This window comes from Schistocerca cancellata, chromosome 6 (genome assembly GCF_023864275.1).
Source record: "Schistocerca cancellata isolate TAMUIC-IGC-003103 chromosome 6, iqSchCanc2.1, whole genome shotgun sequence".
Lineage (NCBI taxonomy): Eukaryota > Metazoa > Arthropoda > Insecta > Orthoptera > Acrididae > Schistocerca > Schistocerca cancellata.
Window position 1 is genome coordinate 73931173 of NC_064631.1, and position 23103 is coordinate 73954275.

The 23103-nt window shown below is 42.1% G+C and overlaps 1 protein-coding gene across 1 annotated transcript in view; it reads right to left on the reverse strand.

The window, feature by feature from the left end:
* The window catches only part of LOC126190673 (uncharacterized), a 282457-nt gene extending 260059 nt beyond the window's left edge, over positions 1-22398 (reverse strand). Inside the window, exon 1 of the mRNA XM_049931124.1 lies at positions 22271-22398. Coding sequence (XP_049787081.1) covers positions 22271-22305 — 35 coding nt within the window. The 5' untranslated portion in view covers positions 22306-22398. The remainder of the gene's footprint in view (positions 1-22270) is intronic.
* Between the last annotated feature and the right edge of the window lie 705 nt (positions 22399-23103).

The following is a 23103-nucleotide window of genomic DNA, read 5'->3' on the forward strand; positions in this document are numbered from 1 at the left end:
TTAAGACTGTGCGAACTTCTCAAAAGGGAGTTTGTTACTCTGTGACTCAGTGAAACCATAGACGTTAGTCTGGCTGTGACGTGATCTAACTTTATTCTCGCTAGTACCTGTATCTAGCAATGAATTTTACTGCATATGAAGCTTGTATGTTTAAACTACGTGCGTGCACAATTACGTACTGTTCTATTGTCCATATCAAGCTCATGTAATTTCAGCAGATCACAAATTCAAACCATCAGTAGCGAAACGCTTACAGCGTTCGCGTTTTTCCTCAGTCCTTAATCTTGAAGGTCGGCATGATCGCACAAACATGAGGCACCATTTTCGAAGTTTTAAGATACCACTTGAGTGACATCTATACAATGACGTGTCACCAAATGGAGTTTCATCATTACACTTGTAAGTCGGCTGTTTATGTTTTCTTATTGGCAACGTTACGTAGCGCTCTGTATGAAAATCACTGGCTGTGCTGTGTGCAGTCTGTGGCTAGTTTGCATTGTTGTCTGCCATTGTAGTGTTGGGCAGCGGCAGCTGGATGTGAACAGCGCGTAGCGTTGCGCAGTTGGAGGTGAGCCGCCAGCAGTGGTGGATGTGGGGAGAGAGATGGCGGAGTTTTGAAATTTGTAAGACTGGATGTAATGAACTACTATATATATTATGACTTTTGATGATATTAAGGTAAATACATTGTTTGTTCTCTATTAAAATCTTTCATTTGCTAACTATCCCTATCAGTAGTTAGTGCCTTCCGTAGTTTGAATCTTTTATTTAGCTGCCAGTAGTGGCGTTCGCTGTATTGCAGTAGTTCGAGTAATGAGGATTTTTGTGAGGTAAGTGATTTGTGAAAGGTATAGGTTAATGTTAGTCAGGGCCATTCTTTTGTAGCGATTTTTGAAAGTCAGATTGCGTTGCGCTAAAAATATTGTGTCAGTTTAAGCACAGTCTTGTATAATTGTTCAAAGGGGACGTTTCACACTAAAATAAGTTTCACTGAAAAGCATGTTTACTTTACTCAAAAAATAGGTTTTACAGAGATGATTGTCTTTAAGTTGGCCTCGTTGTGTTCTTTTCAGAACATGATTAGGCCTGTAGATTTGTCTATACAAAGAAATATATTATTTCCAGTTATGTTGACTTGATGGGTCGTTAACTATCAAATAAAACAGTTTTTCCATTGAATCTTGTGTATTTATAAATTTGTAGACACCTGGTTCACAAGATAGTCTCAGAAAAAGTTCCTTGAAAGTCGTTATTTCAGAACCAAACTTTTACAACCGTCTTTCCAACACCCCGATATACAACCAGTCTTCCCGCCAAGTGCGGACCAGAAGAGGTACAAAAATAACATCTGAGAAGCTTTAAACGATTTACATAGTCGTCAAGAACATCGTTTGTATTGGCCCATACATAACTTAGCAAAACACAGCAAAAATAAATATATGGGTTTTAATAGTGAAACTTCAAAAAGTCGTAGTAATTACATACCATATAAATAGTTCTGAGTGAAATAAAGTCTCTTTGTTAACATACAGTTACACAGGGCGATTCAGCTACCCTTACCAATGTCGTTTTATGTATACCGCAACATTATATGTGGTCTTCAAACACCTCGCGCGAGATTTTTATATTTGTTCGCTCGTTACAAGCAAACCATGAATCCTACACAAAAAAGAACAGCACTTTCGTTCTCGCACGATATTTCAACAGCGTGCCTCGCTGTCTTCTTCAGGTGCTATCTGAGACTGAGTCCTAGGTACCACCTAGGCACGCTGTTGAAATATCGTGCGAGAACGACGCGAACATTCCCGAATATCCAAGATGTCAACAGATCGCCGGGAAAGCAAGAAGAATTACATAAGAACAGGACCTCTTTGTAGGAAATTTAATGTAGTTTTCTACCGAGATAAGTTTTCACTAGAGCCTTTAGTTTTCGAGTTATTCAAGAATAACGTACTAAAGTGACCATAAGACGCACCCACACTCCGACAATCACGCCGCGCAGTTCAGGATTTCTAGTCCGTTGTTAACAGCAGTGCCTCATACCGCTGTACGAAAATTTGCGACTGTACGAATTCTTTGCCACACCTGGCCTTTTCTAGCCTTCACTGACTGACCTTATTAAGCCACACGCTTAGTCGAGCACTTAAAAATTATAAAATTGACGTTTGTGTCAATTTTACGCAACCATTTTGTGAATTTTAACAGAATGAAACAAACATTTACTTCGTTGTATTCGTCAAGCAATCTGACTAAGAATCTAGCTTTTAAGTGTTAAATGTGGATCGAATTGTCACCGTAATTAGTTACAGCGTATCGTTTACTAGTGTCGTTTTGCTTTCATTCAACTCACGGGCATGTTTGAATTAATAACGCTAACGAAATAGCCGAGTTGATTGGTGGCGTAATAGCCCAATCAATAGTGGCCAAACAAGGTCGAATATCAGGAATAGATCGTGAAGCCAGAAATTTTTGGATGGCGGTAGAAGTCAGTGTCACGAACAAGATACTGCAAGGCTTGAATGGTGAGGAATGAAGGAGGGGAGAGGGGGGGAGGGGGGATAGAGGTGTTGAAGGTCAACTTTGTGCGTTTTTCTTGAATACTTCTAAAACCTTGCCCTCCAGGGAAAACGTATCCCAGTGCAAAACTTAACTACATTAAAATTCGGGAGGACGACGGTTCAATCCCGTCTCCGGCCATCCTGATTTAGGTTTTCCGTGATTTCCCTAAATCGTTTCAGGCAAATGCCGGGATGGTTCCTTTGAAAGGGCACGGCCGATTTCCTTCCCAATCCTTCCCTAATCCGAGCTTGCGCTCCGTCTCTAATGACCTCGTTGTCGACGGGACGTTAAACTTTAACAACCACCACTACATTAAATTTCGTACACAATGTGTCCTGTTCACGTTTTCTGTGTGACTACTTATCGGTTGGTGCAGAAGTTCGTAGAGTTTTTGTTTTGCATGTTGGTATTCCGGTTAATATTGGTTTATTTATCGATTGTCATTTTTTGTTCGTAGTTCACTACTGCTATTTGAGTTTACATATTGTCATTTCGTCATTTGGAGATAGTGAGCGGAGCTGTGGACGCTTGAAAATAGAGTGCTAAGTGGATAAATCAGAACATTTCCATCATGTTCTTCAGTTTCAGTTCAATAGAGGGATGAAAACAGCAGAGTCGGCCAGAAACAACGTATTTGGGGATATGCCAGTAATGACACTGGACAGGGCACGGCAAGAAAATGGTTTTCTCTTTTTAAGGAGGATCATTCCGACGTTAGTGACTATGTTCAGGAAGACCTTCCGGGTTTGTTGAAGATCCTTAAAACGCATTAACCCATAATGATCCACTTCGGTGTGGTCGAGAACTGGCAAATGAGAAGAACTGTGATCATTCCACCGTCGTGCGACATCTGCATGCTGTGTGGAAGGTTCAAACATCGGGTGTATGGGTACCGCATGCTCTAAGCCAAAGATCAGAAAAATCAGTGGGTGGCCCTATGTGCATCTCTGCTTGCTCAACTGGCTCGTGAGCAACACCGATCATTCCTATCCTGTATCGTTCTGGTGACGAGAAACAGTGTGTTTATGCTTACGTAAGGGAAAGAGAGGAACGGTTGAGCCGAAACAAAGCAGCAACTCCCCGTACAAAGATCTGTGGGCATCCACGAAAGATAATGTTGTACATGTGGCGGAACATCGATCGTGTGTTGTACTACGAACTACTTTCCTGAGTTGTAACCATCTCTGCTGACATTTACTGTCGATAAGTGAGACGTCTTGCAGACGCAATCCAAGAGCGACGACCAGGAAGAGCGAGTGAAATGATGCTACACCACGATGTCTTCTCGCATTCTGCTGGACTGACAGAAAACACTTTACAGCAGTTGGGTTGGGAAGGCATTCCGCACCCGCCTTATTCACATTTTCGCCTTTCCGCTCTCTATCGAACAACCTTGAAGGTGCTTCCTTTCCGGATGAATATGCTCTCGAACATGGCTCGACGAGTTCTTCGCCTCAAAATTACTTGATTTCTACAGTCGCTGAATTGAAAATTTACCACAGTGTTGGCAGATTGTCCTAAATAGTGAAGGAGAATGTATTACTGATGACTAAAGTATCTGTTACGTGCATCTGTTGTGTTTATTAAACTTACGGGAAAACGCTACTAACTTATGTACCAACGCAATAGTCTGCGCATAGCGAGCGAAAGAATATGAAAGTCTCGCTTATGATTTTTTACGGCCTGCTATAACATTGCAGCAGTGGCAGCTGAATTACCGTCTATTAGCTTTTCTACGTACAGATGAAATTATCGACATCCATTCACATCGGAGACTTCAGCACGTGTATCAGGCTTGACTACATCACAAACTGAAGAATCATTCATCACATTGTAATTGTGGTGTCACCGCGAGACACCACACTTGCTAGGTGGTAGCTTTAAATCGGCCGCGGTCCATTAGTACATGTCGGACCCGCGTGTCGCCACTGTCAGTGATCGCAGACCGAGCGCCACCACACGGCAGGTCTTGGGAGACGTACTAGCACTCGCCCCAGTTGTACGACGACTTTGCTAGCGACTACACTGACGAAGCCTTTCTCTCATTAGCCGAGAGATAGAATAGCCTTCAGCTAAGTCCATGGCTACGACCTAGCAAGGCGCCATTAACCATTTCTAGAGAGAGTCTCACTTGTATCATCAAGAATGCTGTATACAAATGATGGATTAAAGTTAAGTATTCCAGCAACTACCTACTTTTCTTTATAGCATTCATTACGTATCCTGTTTCAGACATAACGCCAGCCGGCGTGTGTAAACGCGTGCCTTTCGGTTACCCGTCACTGTGGACTCGCTGTCTTGTCAGTCCACTACAGTACTAAACTTCGGTTATCGTTCTGTATATTTCAGTAGATCGGACAATTTCATATTCAGAATTACACTACGTGTTACACTACGAATCTCACAGTTGGCACGAACGTAAGATTTTAGAATCGCACAAGTGAACAGTAAACGTCAGTTAGTGCTCGCTGTTACCGTCACACTGGCGCCAACGATTAGGAAGATGCAAGTTTGAAGCTCACATTATGAGAAAAACACTGCATCAATATTACTGGGAGGTGTGGTGCGTGCAGTATAGCGCAGCAATATTATCGTCGCTGGTTGCCGTTCTGCGGGCGGCCGTTTCAAGCCCTATGATTAGAATTATTTGTTATTTAGTGTTTATTATTTCTCGAAGATTCTTCTGTTTGTAGTATTTGTACATTACCGAGTATTCGATGTTTGTATAAATAGCAGCACTCTCCACGCACAGGTTCAGTTATGTTCTGGCTGTAAGTCGGTGTTCGTAATAAACGCACTTTCAGTGTTAAGTGTTGTACTTCGTTTACGACCCTACCTTCGCATTCTGACTTGAGCGAAGTTACCACGTGACAGTATTTCCCCGTCACAAGTCATACCTTTGGCTTTGAACGTCAAAGGCGTTTGCCTTGGGCGATGTTGTTGTTGTTGTGGTCTTCAGTCCTGAGACTGGTTTGATGCAGCTCTCCATGCTACTCTATCCTGTGCAAGCCTCTTTATCTCCCAGTACCTACCGCAACCTACATCCTTCTGAATCTGCTTAGTGTATTTATCTCTTGGTCTCCCTCTACGATTTTTACCCTCCACGCTGCCCTCCAATGCTAAATTTGTGATCCCTTGATGCCTCAAAACATGTCGTACCAACCGATCCCTTCTTCTAGTCAAGTTGTGCCACAAACTTCTCTTCTCCCCAATCCTATTCAATACCTCCTCATTAGTTACGTGATCTACCCACCTTATCTTTAGCATTCTTCTGTAGCACCACATTTCGAAAGCTTCTATTCTCTTCTTGTCCAAACTGGTTATCGTCCATGTTTCACTTCCATACATGGCTACACTCCATACAAATACTTTCAGAAACAACTTCCTGACACTTAAATCTATACTCGATGTTAACAAATTTCTCTTCTTCAGAAACGCTTTCCTTGCCATTGCCAGTCTACATTTTATATCCTCTCTACTTCGACCATCATCAGTTATTTTACTCCCTAAATAGCAAAACTCCTTTACTACTTTAAGTGTCTCATTTCCTAATCTAATTCCCTCTGCATCACCCGACTTAATTTGACTACATTCCATTATCCTCGTTTTGCTTTTGTTGATGTTCATCTTATATCCTCCTTTCAAGACACTGTCCATTCCGTTCAACTGCTCTTCCAAGTCCTTTGCTGTCTCTGACAGAATTACAATGTCATCGGCGAACCTCAAAGTTTTTACTTCTTCTCCATGAATTTTAATACCTACTCCGAATTTTTCTTTTGTTTCCTTTACTGCTTGCTCAATATACAGATTGAATAACATCGGGGAGAGACACTGGTGTCGATCGTCTGCCCGCAAGTTAATCCGGATATTCTCAGCCGGTTTGTCCGCTGGGCGTTCTCCGCGCCAGGGTCGTCTCCATGACGACAATATCGCAACCTTCTGGGCGGCGAAGTAAGGACGGCAGGGCGCCGCGCGTGACCTCGCCTAGACACGCCTCCGCAAACGTTGCAGGCGCTGCGTGACTCAAGGAAGTCTTCTTCCTGGCACTTCCACCCAGAACTGGTGAGCCAAACTGCTGTACTCTCGCCGAGGTTTCCGTCTGACCGGAACACAAGTCGACCGTGTCCTCCCGCACAAAACTGGTCTGCAAAGTACTATCGCCAAGGTTTCCTGTTGACTGGAACGGTGGTAGGCCATCAGTTTCCTCTTGGCTGGAACAGTGGGAGGCCATCAGTGAATCATGCGAAATGATTTCTTACGACCCTGTCCAACGTACCTCACTAGGACAGAGAGAGTCTACACCGTCCGTCCAAAAAGTTCCGAAGATGCATTTTTTTCCTGACGTGTAAGCGACGTACGCTCAGTAACTACGATGACAGCTTGAACTGAAGCGGCCCCTAGACGGCCAGTAATATCGTGCAGCATTATTTAAGGTCTCCCTAGACTGCTAAATAATACTGTCGTTCGGAATCTTGGACGATTGCTCCACTTTTTTGCAAGCACAAAAAACAGATTAAAAATTGAATCAGGGAGCGTCAGAGATCACGAACATCCCACTGCCCCCCCCCCCCCATCTCCCGAGTTTGGAATATGGAGTACGGAGTTTTTATCCACAACAAAAAACGCACACACTTCTCTCGATTTGCCAAATGTAGCGGTACTTCACCGATACCAGTGATACAATACTACGGTTTTAGCAATGACTGTGTAATTCATCATTGGTTTTAACTATCACAGTAATTTACCAAGAACAAATATTCAGTAAATAAGCCTCAATTCTCTTGGATAGCCGGCCGCTGTGGCCGAGCGTTTCTAGGCGCTTCAGTCTGGAACCGTGCGACCGCTACGGTCGCAGGTTCGCATCCTGCCTCGGGCATGACTGTGTGTGATGTCCTTAGGTTAGTTAGGTTTAAGTAGTTCTAAGTTCTAGGGGACTGATGACCTAAGATGTCAAGTCCCATAGTGGTCAGAGCCATTTTTGGGATATAATAAGTTTTTTGAGTCATTTATAGAGCTTAGTTTCTGTGACATGATAAGTCTCGAAACTAACCACCTCCATAAATTCCTGCGGACACCCATATCCCCATGGGAAAAAAAGAAAGAAACCTACAATAAGAGCAACAATTCTGCGAAATTAGCGCTTGCTTTTCCGCTCCTATTCCTTGTTTCCTTTCGAAAATTTTAAATTTACAGTGCTGTTTCGCTTTAAGATATTTGAGACTTAGTTTGGAGATGTGTGATGCAATAATACGTGCACTAAACGATAATATTCGGCTAATGTATACACACACATAAATATCTGTATATATACACCATTATTCATAACGTTCCATTAATTAATTTTTTTTTTAAAAAACGTCTTCCTTTGTGACCTTAGGGTACCATTCTCTGTGCTTTCTGAGCAACAAATCATACGACTCGTTCTTAAAATTTCTGTTTTTGTACTAATCTGCGCTAACATCCTGTAATGCCGGAAATTTAAACGTACGGTACTAATAACGCTATTTCGACTTGTTTTGAGTTCACTTTTAACACGGCGCAACGAATAGCCAACACAAAGACGTCCAGAGCCCGTAGTACGCCAGAGACTGGTAAGGATTTTGTAAACACTGCCCACGGACGACAACGCTTCCAGGCAGCGCAATAGATGAAATGTCGTGTGACGAGGGCCTCCCGACGGGTTAACCCTTCGCCTGGTGCAAATCTTTCGATTTGCCGCCATTTCGAACTCATTGATGGGGACATGCTGCGCCGAGTGTAGGAGGAACTTGATTATCGGCTTGATGTCTGCCGAATCACTAAAGGGGGCACATATCGAACATTTGTGAATGCCTAAAAAAACTTTTTGAGTTTTTGTATGTGTGTGCAAAGCATTGTGAAAATATCTCAAATAATAAAGTTTTTGTAGAGCTGTGAAATCGCTTCAGTCATTTGTAATAACCCTGTATACAGGGTGGCCCATTCAAACGTTTCAGCGCAAATACCTCTGGTACAAGAACAGATATTGAAGAACGACTTCAAGGCAGGGGATCATAAAAGTAAATACTATGAGACACACTAAAACTTAACCAAATATAACTTTCAACACAAATTAACTTTTTTTAATGGACACCCCGCAGTATTTCCTAGCTATCAAAAACATGAAAAATCACAAATAGAATGGCATTGGTTGCATAGCAATACGTCAATTACATCACGAGAAAATGCGAAACGAAATAAACGATGCGCGCCTTTATTGCATACCCCGACATGCACGCGTGATATTCAGACAACAATGTTTGTGGCAGGAAACCCTGTTATTACTGTCGGCACTAGTGATAACAGTGAAAGTAAGACTACGTACGTCAATCACATCGCAGTTAGGAGCAACGTGGGGTTCACACTTGGATCTCGAGATGAGCAATAGCGTTGCACTTCGTTTATTTCAAGCGTCAACTTCGCTTTGCAGTTTCTCGGGATATAATTGACGCATTGCGATTGAATCAACGACATTCTTTTTGTGATTTTTCACGTTATTGACTGCGTAAGATATAATACGGGGAGTCCATAAAAAAACATAAGTTTGTGTTGAAACTAATATTTGCTTACGTTTTAGAATGTCTTATAGTATTTATTTTTGTGAGCTCCTGTCTTACATTCATAGCAGTCACAGGATGAAGATTGTATATATTTATATATATAATGTCTGTGTTGCGTTTGTCTTATTATTCTTATAAGTGCTTCAGAAATGAGGCAGTTGTTCAAATTATATCAGCACACCGAAGAATATAACCGTCAATTCCACAGCTTCAATAACGCTTCAGGATAGTGTGAATCTGGCAAGAACACTGTTCTCAGTAACTTCAAAGAATGTTGTTAGGAGCGAGATGCGTTACGAGAACGTATCTACTACACCTTTGCTTTAAGGTTTATTAATTGCCTGTAGGTTACTTAAGGTCGGAGGACAAACTTTCGGACGAAATGTCCAACTTAAGTGATGTCTCTGAACTCTGCCCTGTATTACCAGCGGCCTCTGTATTTGGCTGTTTTTTGCACTGTTGTGACCGCGAAATAAATACTTGTTAAAACAGAAAAACTTTGTGCAATAAACGGCAACAGGAATAAAATCTACATCGATTAGTGCTGACAGTTGTCGAGACGAATAAAATGATCCGTATCGCAACAAGTATTTGTTTGTGGTGTAACATTTCTCCCTCAGAGCTATAGCTTTATTCCCACATATTACATCCCAGTTGGGCGAAGATACAGTAGCAAACAAGTAACGTCATGAGGTGGAGTGAAGCAAGAACTGTCGGACGCTGCTACCTGGTTACAGTAATCGTGAGAAATTGCCGCAGCTGAATGCACTTCTCTTATGACTGGCTGTTGTAATAAAATATGGAGGTATTACCATCTGGCCTTCGTGGCAAAAAAATCTTTTTGTTGGTTATTAATTATTGCTAAATTATTATTAAGATTTTGTCCATAATAATGTGGAAGAACCTGTTAATGCCGTGCTATCATTATATAGTCACAAATATTTTATTATGAACATAAGTACTCGTAGTTGAATTACTAGAAACGGTCGAATCATTTCGTGTGCCATGGGCTTCGTTCCGAATGACCGATTAGCGAGGTTCAGTCACACAGTCGGAACGCAGATGGTGCTGAGTGCCAAGTCGTCTGGAATGCTGTGCGTGTGTAAGATCGGGTGTCTGCGAGCTATGCAGATTATTACTTTGTTTAGGAAAGTATAATTTAGCTTGTGATGTGTTAAAAATATTTGTTACCCAGTTGGAAAGTAGTAATGAACGACTGGTAACTTTGCGAGTGACACTTTTGGGTGTACATAAGGGTGTTATTCACTTCACTATTTTATCTGAAGAAAAGCTCGTAAAAAAAATTGCTGGAATATTAATAGTCAACGGAACTCTTAATACAGTAGGAAAGAGCGGCAGCCTATTTCATTCCGGTTCCATTAACCCTCGCCCGGACGCGCTGTTGTATAAAGTACAACAGCAGCGGTTTTTATGCCAAACCGATGCCTCAGCTTTGAGATATTACCTCCAGGAGGAATGGTCAGTATTCAGGGATATGAAGGGAACGATCTCTCGAAGCAATCAAGTCTAGTAAACATGGTCTCTGAAATGCATACTGTAAGAGCTGTGAGCACTTGTTCAGCGAAAGAGATGCATTTCACAGTAGCGAAGATGAACAAGTACTCGTAGCTTTTAAGGCGGCTTCAGTTCCTCTGAAAAGCTCTCAGTTTATTTTCTGAATTGTAAGCAACGAGGTGTCTAATGTTGTAAAAAGTACATGCGCGTCTGCTGGTGTGACAGCTGCAAAGATTTGGCCCAGAAGTCAGTATGCAGAGGTAAGTGTAATAAGACGTTCACTATACTTATTCATTGTTCTTTATTTTGTATACATGCACATTACACGTTAATTTGGTTATAATGGCATCTGAAGTCGTGTATTCATTTCATTTCTTCAGATGTTTTATTTCAGTTCAAAGGGTGTATGAGACGAGAAAATTCACTAACTACTCGAAGAAACTGATTATGAAGTCTATCCACACTTTTCAGACCAGGAGGAAAGTGAAGTGGATTTGAGTGATGAAAACTCTAAGCATGTTCAGCAACTGAGTGGTCCAGATGCCTCTCGGTCACAATTTGTCAGTTGCCAATCATGCGGACAGACAGATTATTAGTTGTCATGCCAATGTAGAAGGCAGCACAGTGGTTGCAGCATAGTTTGTAAATTGCATAACAAAGGCAGTGAATCTGAATATGAGGGTGAGGATGATCGTGATCTCAGATAGCAGATGTGTAGGAGTTATTTACTGGAAAAGACAGAGCTGGTGTAAAAGCAAGTGTGCTAAAACAACAGCAACCAATAGAAAAAAAATGTTGTGCAAGTTCTACCAAGCCCAAAAAGAAATGTGATAGACTTAGCTGACATTATTGATGAAATCGTAAACCATAACAACACGTATATAAATAGGCAGCGAGACAGTGTAGTAGGCTGTTTAGGTTTTTATGCTGATAACACCACGTAGCGCTCTGTATGAAAATCACTGACTGTGCTGTGTGCAGTCTGTGGATCGTTGGACTCATTGTTGGAATATTCGCCTGTGTAGCGTTGGGCGAAGCAGCGCGTAGCGTTGCGCAGTTGGAGGTGAGCCGCCAGCAGTGGTGGATGTGGGGAGAGAGATGGCGGAGTTTTGAGAGCGGATGATCTGGACGTGTGTCAGTCAGAAAAAGGAAATTTGTAAGACTGGATGTCATGAACTGATATATATATTACGACTTTTGAACACTATTGAGGTAAATACATTGTTTGTTCTCTATCAAAATCTTTCATTTGCTAACTATGCCTACCAGTAGTTAGTGCCTTCAGTAGTTAGAATCTTTTATTTAGCTGGCAGTAGTGGCGCTCGCTGTATTGCAGTAGTTCGAATAACGAAGATTTTTGTGAGGTTAAGTGATTCATGAAAGGTATAGGTTATTGTTAGTCAGGGCCATTCTTTTGTAGGGATTATTGAAAGTCAGGCTGCGTTGCGCTAAAAATATTGTGTCTCAGTTTAGTGATGATCAGAATAAGGAAAGAGAAAACTGTTTGAGTACGTTCAGCTGTTTGACAATCAAATAACGTAAGAGGTTTCTAGAACTGTCTTTTTTAAATTTTTCTAAGGGGACGTTTCAACAGGCATCAACTCTTGCGCAAAAGAGATACTAAAGTCACATCACGGCACGAAATAATGGCTGTGTTTGGAATCTGTTTTTTGACTGGAACAAGAAAAGGCGAACATGCATATGTATGGAACTATGAAAAGACTGGTGGTGCCTATAGAAAACTAACTGGAACCTTACAACTGAGAATTTCTGAATATTTGCTGCAGAAGAAAATCACTTTGATTGGTACAATGAGGAAGAACAGACGTGAAATTCGTTGAGAATTTCTCTCAAACAAAACAAGAGATATTGTAAGTGCAATGTTTGAATTGCAGCAGGATAAGACCTTTTTTTCTATTTTACACGTCTAGTTCCGTGGGGCCAAATTGTGGAGCAAATCACCAAGCTCGTGGTATGTGTCAGTACAAAAATTACAACATACAAGTAATAACAGATAAAATAAAATATTTATGAACCCCAAAAAAGGACGAGCTATGAGCTGATGTAAATGCAGTCAACAACATAAGACAGGAATCAGCTTAATTTTTCAAGGTACTCCTCGACAGAATAGAAGGAGTGACCCCAAGACTGATAGCATTTGAATTTTTGTGATACCTTATTGAAAATGGATGCAGCAGTATACTTATTGAAAATGGATGCAGTAGTATGCTGCACGCGTTTCTGCACAAGAGTCAAGGAAATGCGATCCAAATGCAGATTGGATTTCTGCCTAGTGTTAGCTGAGTGAAAGCTGCTAACTCATGGGAATAAGCTGATATTGGTTCAAATGGCTCTGAGCACTATGGGACTTAACATCTGAGGTCATCAGTCCCCTAGAACTTAGAACTATTTAAACCTAACTAACCTAAGGACATCACACACATCCATGCCCGAGGCAGGATTCGAACCTGCGACCGTAGCGGTCGCGCGGTTCCGGGCTGAAGCACGTAGAACCGCTCGGCCACAACGGCCGGCTGCTGATATTGTTAACAAGAAACGACAGTAAAGAATATATGTATTGAGAGGCCAATGTCAGAATACCCAGACTAATGAACAGGAGTGGACAAGAGGTACGCTAACTTGCAACACTTACTGACCAAACCGCTAGTTTCTGAGCCAACAATGTCATTTGAGAATGGGAAGAGATCCCTAAAATATAATTACCATACGTCATAAGTGAATGAAAACAAGCAAAGTAGACTACTTTTCGTGTGGAACTATCACTTACTTCAGATATCGTTCGAATAGTAAAAATGACAGCATTAAGTCTTTGTACTAGATCCCGAACGTGGGCTATCCATGACAGTTACCTATCTATCTGAACACGTAGAAATCTGAACTGTTCAGTTTCACTAAACATATGCCCATTCTGTGAAATTAAGATATCGAGTATTGTTGAACTGTGTGTTGGAAACTATAAAAACTAAGTCTTACTGTGATTTAGCGTTAGTTTATTTTTTACAAGTCATGAACTTATGTCTTGAACTGCACAATTTGAAACAATGCCAATGTTCCATACAACATACTTTACTGCCACCTAGTGTCATCAGCAAACAAATATTTTAGAATCACCTGTAATATTAGAGGGCATATCACTTGTATTAATAAGGAACAGGAGTGGCCCCAGCACTTATCCCTGGGGCAGCCCCCATTTAACTGTGCTCCATTCTCAACAATGTGGATAACGATCTTTTTCTGTCTGTTACTGAAGTAAGAGGTGAACCAATTGTGAGCTACTCCCCATATTCCATAATGGTACAACTTCTGGAGCAATATTTTGCTATCAACACAATCAAACGCATTAATTAAATCAACAAAGATGTCTAGTGTAGGAACATTTCTGTTTAATCCATCCAGTACCACACACAGAAAAGAGAATTTAGCATTTTCAGTTGTTAAACCACTTCTAAAATCGAACTGAATATTTGATAGCAAATTGTGTGAAATAAAATGATCAATTATCCTTGCATGCACAGACTTCTCAAGACCTTCAGCAAACACTGATGGCATAGAAAAGGTATAAATTTGTCTACATTATCCCTTCTCCCTTTTCATATGGCAGCTTTACTACCATTTTAATCATTCAGAAAACTGACTGTCCTTAAAGGGAAACCGGCCGGTGTGGTCGAGCGGTTCTAGGCGCTACAGTCTGGCACCGCACGACCGATACGGTCGCAGGTTCGAATCCTGCCTCGGGCATGGTTGTGCGTGATGTCCTTAGGTTAGGTTTAAGTAGATCTAAGTTCTAGGGGATTGATGACCTCAGAAGTTAAGTCCCATAGTGCTCAGAGCCATTTGAACAAACCTTAAAGGAAAAGTTACAAACGTGGCTAAGTACAGGGCTAACGTGTGCAGCACAACACTTTAATATTCTACTAGGTATTCCATCATATCCATGAGAGTCCGTAATCTTCAGTAATTTAATTACTGACTCCGTCTCCCCCTTATCAGTATCGCAGAGCAGTATTTCAGACATCAGTCTCGCAGAGGCATTTATTAGGAGTGTTATGTAATTCCCTGTAGAAATTAAGTTTTTATTTAATTCACCAGCAATGCTCAGAAAGTGACTACGTAGGCTTTCCCGGCGTAGTAAGTCTTGAAAGTCTCTTCGGGTTTGCTGCCGGATCCTAAAATCAACTTGACTCGATATTTCGGCGATCCAACTGTTCGCCATCTTCAGGAAATGCTGCTTCTGCTGATGAGTCCCGCTGAGAACTGGCGCAAAATTGCAATTCGACGTCCTATATACACCACCGTTCAGTACACGGCGCATGCGCCGCCCGTCACGGTTTCTGGCTTCCAAAACAGGGAGGTGGCGCCGCCCTTAGTGAAACACTGCTGGCAACGATATATCGCAATCAAGGCCGCATCGAAGAACGTTCAGTTTTGATGCGAGATAATACAGGATTCCACGTTTTGCTAAGAGGAAACCCATTGTCCCTGTTGATTAAATTATCAGCCAACCTAATTTCAATCGCCTCTTTATATACACTATTCCAAAAACCGGAAATGTTGGCAATTACAACAGTTTCCTCAAATTTCATTTTCTGTCCCTCATTTAGGCAGTGTTCTGCTACGGCCGATTTTTCCGGCTGTTGTAGCCTCGTGTGACGGCGATGTTCCACACACCTGTCATTCACTGTGCGAATAGAACGGCCAACGTAAGCTTTCCCACATTGACACGGGATTTTGTACACCCCGGGTTTCCTAAGTCCCAAATCATCCTTCACAGGGCCGAGCAGAGCCCTAATCTTAGAAGGTGGACGGAACACACTCTTGATGTTAAAACTCCTTAAAATTCGTCCAATCTTAAACGATAAGCCTCCAGCATAAGGAAGAAAGGCCACAGATCTATGTTCCTCTTCGAACACCTCCGGAGACGGTCCAAATTCCATGGCCCGACGAATCTGTTTCTCGGTGTATCCATTTTCCTTAAAAACAGTCATCAAATGCTCAAGTTCTAGGGTTAAGCTGTCTGCGTCGGAAATGACATATGCTCTCCGTACCAAGGTCCTAAGGACGCCACTACGTTGGTGTGGTGGATGACAACTCTGAGGCTGCAGGTACAAATCTGTGTGTGTCGGCTTTCGGTGAACACTGTGTCCCAAAGTTCCATCTGGTTTTTTATAAACCATTACGTCTAAAAATGGAAGCATCCCATCATTTTCAACCTCCATAGTAAATTTGATACGGGGATGAAGACAGTTGAAGTGGTCCAAAAACCTGTTAAGAGCATCACGTCCATGCGGCCATACGAAGAAGGTATCGTCCACGTATCTCCAGAAGCACGTTGGTTGCAAAGCTGAAGTCCTCAGTGCCGTAGCCTCGAAGTCCTCCATAAATAAATTGGGGACTATGGGTGACAAAGGACTACCCATAGCCACTCCGTCATTCTGTTCAAAAATGTTACCGTTAAATAAAAAATACGTGGAGGTCAGCACATGACGACAAAGCTTCACCAGCTCTTCGTCCAGTTTTTCATCGATCAAACTAAGGGACTCTTCCAGAGGAACTCGTGTAAATAGGGATACCACGTCGAAACTCACTAACAGATCTGAAGGACTCAACTTCAAAGATCCCAATCGTCGAATAAAATCCACCGAACTGGATATATGGTGTTCACATTTGCCAACAAATGGACTGAGTGCAGATGATAAATACTTTGTCACGTTATAGGTCGGTGCAACCAAATTACTAACAATAGGGCGTAGGGGAACCCCTTCCGTATGCAACTTAGGCAGACCATACAACCTAGGCGGAACGGCAGCACCAGGATGAAGTTTCTTACGTTAATCATCTGACAACGAACTCTTTTTCAGCAGTGAAAGTGTCTTACGTTTGATCCTTTCTGTGGGGTCATTAGATAGCCAGAAACCGTGACGGGCGGCGCATGCGCCGTGTACTGAACGGTGCCGTATATAGGACGTCGAATTGCAATCTTGCGCCAGTTCTCAGCGGGACTCATCAGCAGAAGCAGCATTTCCTGAAGATGGCGAACAGTTGGATCGCCGAAATATCGAGTCAAGTTGATTTTAGTATCCGGCAGCAAACCCGAAGAGACTTTCAATGCTCAGAAAGTGGTTGTTAAATACTGTACACATATCTGACTTTTCAGTAACAGAATCACTTCTACACTGAAGCGCCAAATAAACTGGTATAGGCATGCGTATTCAAATACAGAGATATGTAAACAGGCAGAATACGGCACTGCGGTCGGCAACGCCTAGATAAGTGTCTGGTGCAGTTGTTAGATGCTACAATGGCAGGTTATCAAGATTTAAGCGAGTTTCACGTGGTATTATAGTCGGCGCAATTTCACGAAAAATGGCTCTGAGCACTATGGGACTTAACATCTATGGTCATCAGTCCCCTAGAACTTAGAACTACTTAAACCTAACTAACCTAAGGACAGCACACAACACCCAGCCATCACGAGGCAGAGAAAATCCCTGACCCCCCCGGAAACCCGGGCGTGGGAAGCGAGAACGCTACCGCACGACCACGAGATGCGGGCGCAATTTCACGAGTGTGCCGTGATTATCAGGAATCCGGTGAAGCAACAGATCTCGGACATCACTGCGGCCGGAAAAAGATCCTGCAAGAACGAGATCAACGACGACTGAAGAGAATCGTTCAACGCGACCGAAGTGCAACCCTTCCGCGAACTGCTGCAGTTTTCAATGCAGGGCCATCAACAAGTGTCAATCGCGTGAACCATTCAATGAAACATCATTGATATGGGCTTCCGGAGCCGCAGGACCACTCGCCTACCCTTGATGACTGCACTACACAAAGCTTTACTCGTCGCCTGGGCCCGTCAACACCGACACTGGACTATTGATGACTGGAAACATGCTGCCTGGTCGGACGAGTCTCGTTTCAAATCGCGTCGAGCCGATGGACCTGCACTGGTAAGGAGACACCCTCATGAATCCATGGACTCTGCATGTCAGCATGGGGCTGTTCAAGCTGGTAGAAGCTCTGTAACGGTGTGGGGCGCCTGATACGTCTAGATACGACTCTGACAGGTGACACGTACGTAATCATTCGTTCATGTCCATTGTGCATTCCGGCGGATTTGAGCAAGTCCATCAACATAATGAGACACCCCACACGTCTAGAATTGCTACAGAGTGGCTCCAGGAACACTCTCGAGTTTAAACGCTTCCGCTGGCCACCAAACTCACCAGATATTAACATTACTGAGCGTATCTGGGATGCCTTGCAACGTTCTAATGAGACGAGATCCCCACCTCCTCGTTCTCTTACGGATTTGTGGACAGCCCTGCAGGATACATGGTGCCAGTTCCCTCCAGCACTACTTCAGACATTGATTTAGTCCATGTCACATTGTGTTTTGGCACCCCTGAGTGCTCACGGGGGCCCTGCACGATATCAGGCAGGTGTACCAGTTTCTTTGGCTCTACAGCGTACTGCGAACTGACTTTATATCGTCGACTTAGCGCAGCTGACCAGACACTTCCTTCAAGACTGACCATATGGAATTAATTGTGTCCTGTGAATTAGCTATTCTATTTGCGTATCACATACCCTCTGCCTTACTGATAACATTTTTAAGCACCTTATAGCATTGTTTGTAATGGGCTACTGTAGTTCGATTGTGACTCGTTTTGACATTTTGTTATAATTCCCACTTTGTTCTACATGATTTATCCCACTAGTCAGCCATCCAGGCTGCCTTTTTCTGCTATTATCTTGTTTAGAACGTTCTAATAGAAAGCAACTTTCAAAGAGCATGAGAAATGTGTTACAGAAAGCACTATATTTGTCATCTATGCTATCGGCACTATAAACATCCTGCCACTCTTGTTCTTTAACGAGGTTTAAAAAACTCTATTGCGGTTGGATTAGCTTCTCTATAAAGTTTGCAATTATATATAATATATGTTTCAGTACAAAAACCTTTTAGTCTTAATATATGTGCATCGTGGTCTGAAAGGCCATTCACTCTTTTACTAGAAGACTGCCCATCTAGTAATGAAGAATGAACAAAAATATTGTCTATTGCTGTGCTACTGTTCCCCTTCACCCTGGTTAGAAAAAACACAATCTGCATCAGATCATATGAATTTAGAAAATCTTCCAACATCAGTTTTCTTGCACAACCGCGTACAAAATTAATATTGAAGTCACCACATACTTAAGTTTCACGTGTTCCATGTGAAAACAGTGCTGTCATACTTCTGTCTGCTGTGCATGACACGGCGACAGTTAAAAGCACGCAAGCCTGAAATCATAGCGGACTAGAATGTGACGAAAGTGGAAGTTGATGATGTAGATAAAGTGTGTGTGTTACTCAGTTTCAAGAATTACAAGGAGATAATCATTGGCAATTTTGCTGGAACTAGTTCACAAATGTTATTTTCCTTCACAAAGCGAGATATAACTTCACGAAGACGTATATATCTCAAGAAGCTAGCACAAGGTCTTATGAAAGAACAAGTGGTATCTAGAGGTCAACTCAAATAGTTGCTACCCAGTTTCACGTCATCTCTTATGCAGTTTCGTGGGGAAGCATGGATTTCCGAAGATCAGCGCCCCGAATGTCCGGCGAAAAAACTTTAGACGTGTATCCTTTGTAAACGTCAAAACAATTTATCCGCATCAGTTTAATATGATGCGTGTGACAACTTTGCTTTGAAACAGCACTCTAATGAAGATGTTGTCTGTGAAAGGTGTTGCGAAAGTGAACGTATGTCTGAGTAACTGGCTAAATTGTTATTCAAGAATTAAGAGCAAAAGTTTTTGTTATAAATGTTGAAGGTAGTAAATATAATAGTTTGTTCAGCACATGCTTGTTGTTATTGATAAATGTTCATGTTGTAAATTTTGCAATGCGCGCCTGCTCGTCTGACAAAAATAGGCGCGCCTGCCGGAAGGTTACAGCTGGTTGGTTTGGGGAAGGAGACCAGACAGCGTGGTCATCGGTCTCATCGGATTAGGGAAGGATGGGGGAAGGAAGTCGGCCGTGCCCTTTCATAGGAACCATCCCGGCATTTGCCTGGAGTGATTTAGGGAAATCACGGAAAACCTAAATCAGGATGGCCGGACGCGGGACTGAACCGTCGTCCTTCCGAATGCGAGTCCAGTGTCTTACCACTGCGCCACCTCGCTCGGTAGGTTACAGCCTCACAGCAAAAACAGCGGACTCTATAAATCTACGTCTACTTCAGTGCAGGGGCGGCGACATTTCTTTAAGAAGCCACGTTGGTATAAATATTACAAATTCCTTAGAAGTCTAAGAGTTTTCACACACAAAAATTCCAGGGCACCGCTTTCCAGCGCGCCCGAGCACTTTACTCACTGTGATTAGGAACGCCATACCGGGCATACGTCTACACGAACTTCTTTCTGCTTTGATCAGTGCTATCTCTTGTAAGAATATGGGTCATACAGTCAAAACCGGTTATAACGACGTCGAAGGGCCCAACGGTTTACAATAGTTATAGCCGATAGTCGTACAAACAGGGTTTTGCTTTGTTTTTTGAAAAACGTTTGATATTTGCAAATTTTAGGCTGTCGTAGAATTAACACTTCAAAAAGTAACAGAAATACCTATAGTATTCACAATATAGTATTTCTGGAGAGGGGCTGAAGATGAGCTCTTCTTATGTTTATGCAGTAAGTACAGCAATAAAATGCCAGCAAAATGTATAAAACCTGTAACAATTGAAAAATGAAATAGTGACAATGCAAACTGATCAATAAGTTGAACATGTTCTAGGATGATGAATGAGATAAAATGTTGGAATGTTTGAAACGTACTGTAAGTGCTGTATAGTATTATAGTCATGAGTGACACATTTCTTTCCAGTTACTGTATTACAAAAATTAATCAAAAGTAGCTAATGAACAGTACTCTGTACATAAATTATATGAAGGCCTGCTCTTTGCCCATGTTCCTCAGTAAAATGTTGTACAAATGCGATGTACTGTACCTAACTGATTGAAAATACCTAACACACACACACACACACAACCACAAAGCATCAAAACGAATAAGCTATTAATCACACTCTGTACTTTAAAAAATAGCACATATTGGAATTTAATTTTCTAGTTTTCTGCACTTTGGGAGAGCAGTTGAACGGAATGGGCAGTGTCTTGAAAGGAGGATATAAGATGAACATCAACAAAAGCAAAACGAGGATAATGGAATGTCGTCGAATTAAGTCGGGTGATGCTGTGGGTATTAGATTAGGAAATGAGACACGTAAAGTAGTAAATGAGTTTTGCTATTTGGGGAGCAAAATAACTGATGATGGTCGAAGTAGAGAGGATATAAAATGTAGACTGGCAACGGCAAGGAAAGCGTTTCCGAAGAAGAGACATTTGTTAACATCGAGTATAGAGTTAAGCGTCAGGAAGTCGTTTCTGAAAGTATTTGTATGGAGTGTAGCCATGTATGGAAGTGAAACGTGGACGATAAATAGTTTGGACAAGAAGAGAATACAAGCTTTCGAAATGTGGTGCTACAGAAGAATGCTGAAGATTAGATGGGTAGATCACATAACTAATAAAGAGGTACTGAAAAGAACTGGGGAGGAGCTTGTGGCACAAGTTTACAAGAAGAAGGGACCGGTTGGTAGGACATATTCTGAGGCATCAGGGGATCACAAATTTAGCATTGGAGGGCAGCGTGGAGGGTAAAAATCGTAGAGGGAGACCAAGAGATTAATACACTAAGCAGATTCAGAAGGATGTGGGTTGCAGTAGGTACTGGGAGATGAAGAAGCTTGCACAGGATAGAGTAGCATGGAGAGCTGCATGAAACCAGTCTCAGGACTGAAGACCACAACAACAGTTTTCTGCAATCACAACGAAGGCAGTGTTGTTTAGTTTTTCAACGAGTTGCTTTGGCAGTGCATACTACAGTATACTGTCCTCCTTAAGGTCATCAATTATCTTTGTCTGCATTTTGTATTTAAGACGTGCGTATGCATTTTGCATTTGACGATTTGTTCGTTTTAGCGCCTGATTTTAAACCAACAATCTGCAGAAAATAAGAGTTTGAAAATAAGTGTCACATTGTGTACGTAGCAAACGAAAGTAAATATTGGACGTTAGAGTCTGTATGTTTCTCCGAAAATGTAATAAAAAATACGTCGTTTTATACGGTAAGTCGTATTAAGCGATGTCGTACCAAGCATTTACATAGGATTTAGACCGGACCGTTTTATCTCGCTGTTATAGCCAATACGTTGCTAAAAGCGACGTTGCTATAAATGGTATCGACTGCATCTTCTTAAAAAAAAAGTGTTCAACAACCCGTATGTACCTCAAAATGTGCTTCATTGCCAGTTAAAAGTAACAGTCACGGACACGACAACATAAACAACTTTACAGTGTTTCAAATTCTGACTTGCTCATCACACTGCCGTGTAGGAATTGTGTACAAGGACTGCATAGTTTACAATTATGTTACTAGCGCGCTGGATATGCATTATACGTTGCTATGGTATAATGTTTATTGATATCTGTCTCGCTGCGCTCACGCATGGGTTTTCTGTGAGCTGAGGAAACCAGCGAACCGTTACCTGCTTCGCACTCCTCGAGCACAACTAACGGCCATCCATTCCTTCAGCTGTGTCGCCTGTCGCACAATGGGCGCACCAGCCACACCGCATTCAGCGCGTGAGACATCAGAGAGACTGGGAAAACGCCCAGGACTGGGAAAACGTGCCACCACCGCGTTCTCACCTGGAATAAAAAACTTTGAGTCAAAACAACACTTCTATAAATGTTATGGCTAACAATCTATAACAATCTACATTTTCTTCGATAATTATAGCAGCTAACACTGCTGCACTGTCTACCATAGTCCAATACCCCCCCCCCCTAACACAAACTTTAATTCCTCTCTTGAGGGGGCATCGGACTAGGGTAATCTGCGCAGTTGTGTTAGCTACACTGCTACGATGGAATAATGGCTAGTACATCTGTCTAGTAAGTAGGAGACCCAGGTTCAAGTCCCGGCTGTGGCACCAATTCTAATTCATAGATCTGATATAATTAAATTTCCCTTGAGACTTCTTCAGCTTCTGTCGTTAAGACTCATTTGGCCCAAGGAAAATTTAATTCCATCACATCAACAGATACATTTCTTTACTCAGCTTTGCTGAAACACTGCGACCTTAACCTACTATTTTTAATGGCGAGAACGCACACGGTGTGATCACGACTGTCGTGGACAGAACCTGTCGCAACGAAAGAGAGCCAAATAAAATTAACTCGTCGATTACAACCACAGATTCAGATTGCCTACAAAATTTGTAGACTTAGAAAAAGCTTTTGACAATGTTGACTGGAATACTCTCTTTAAAATTCTAAAGGTGGCAGGGGTAAAATACAGGGAGCGAAAGGCTATTTA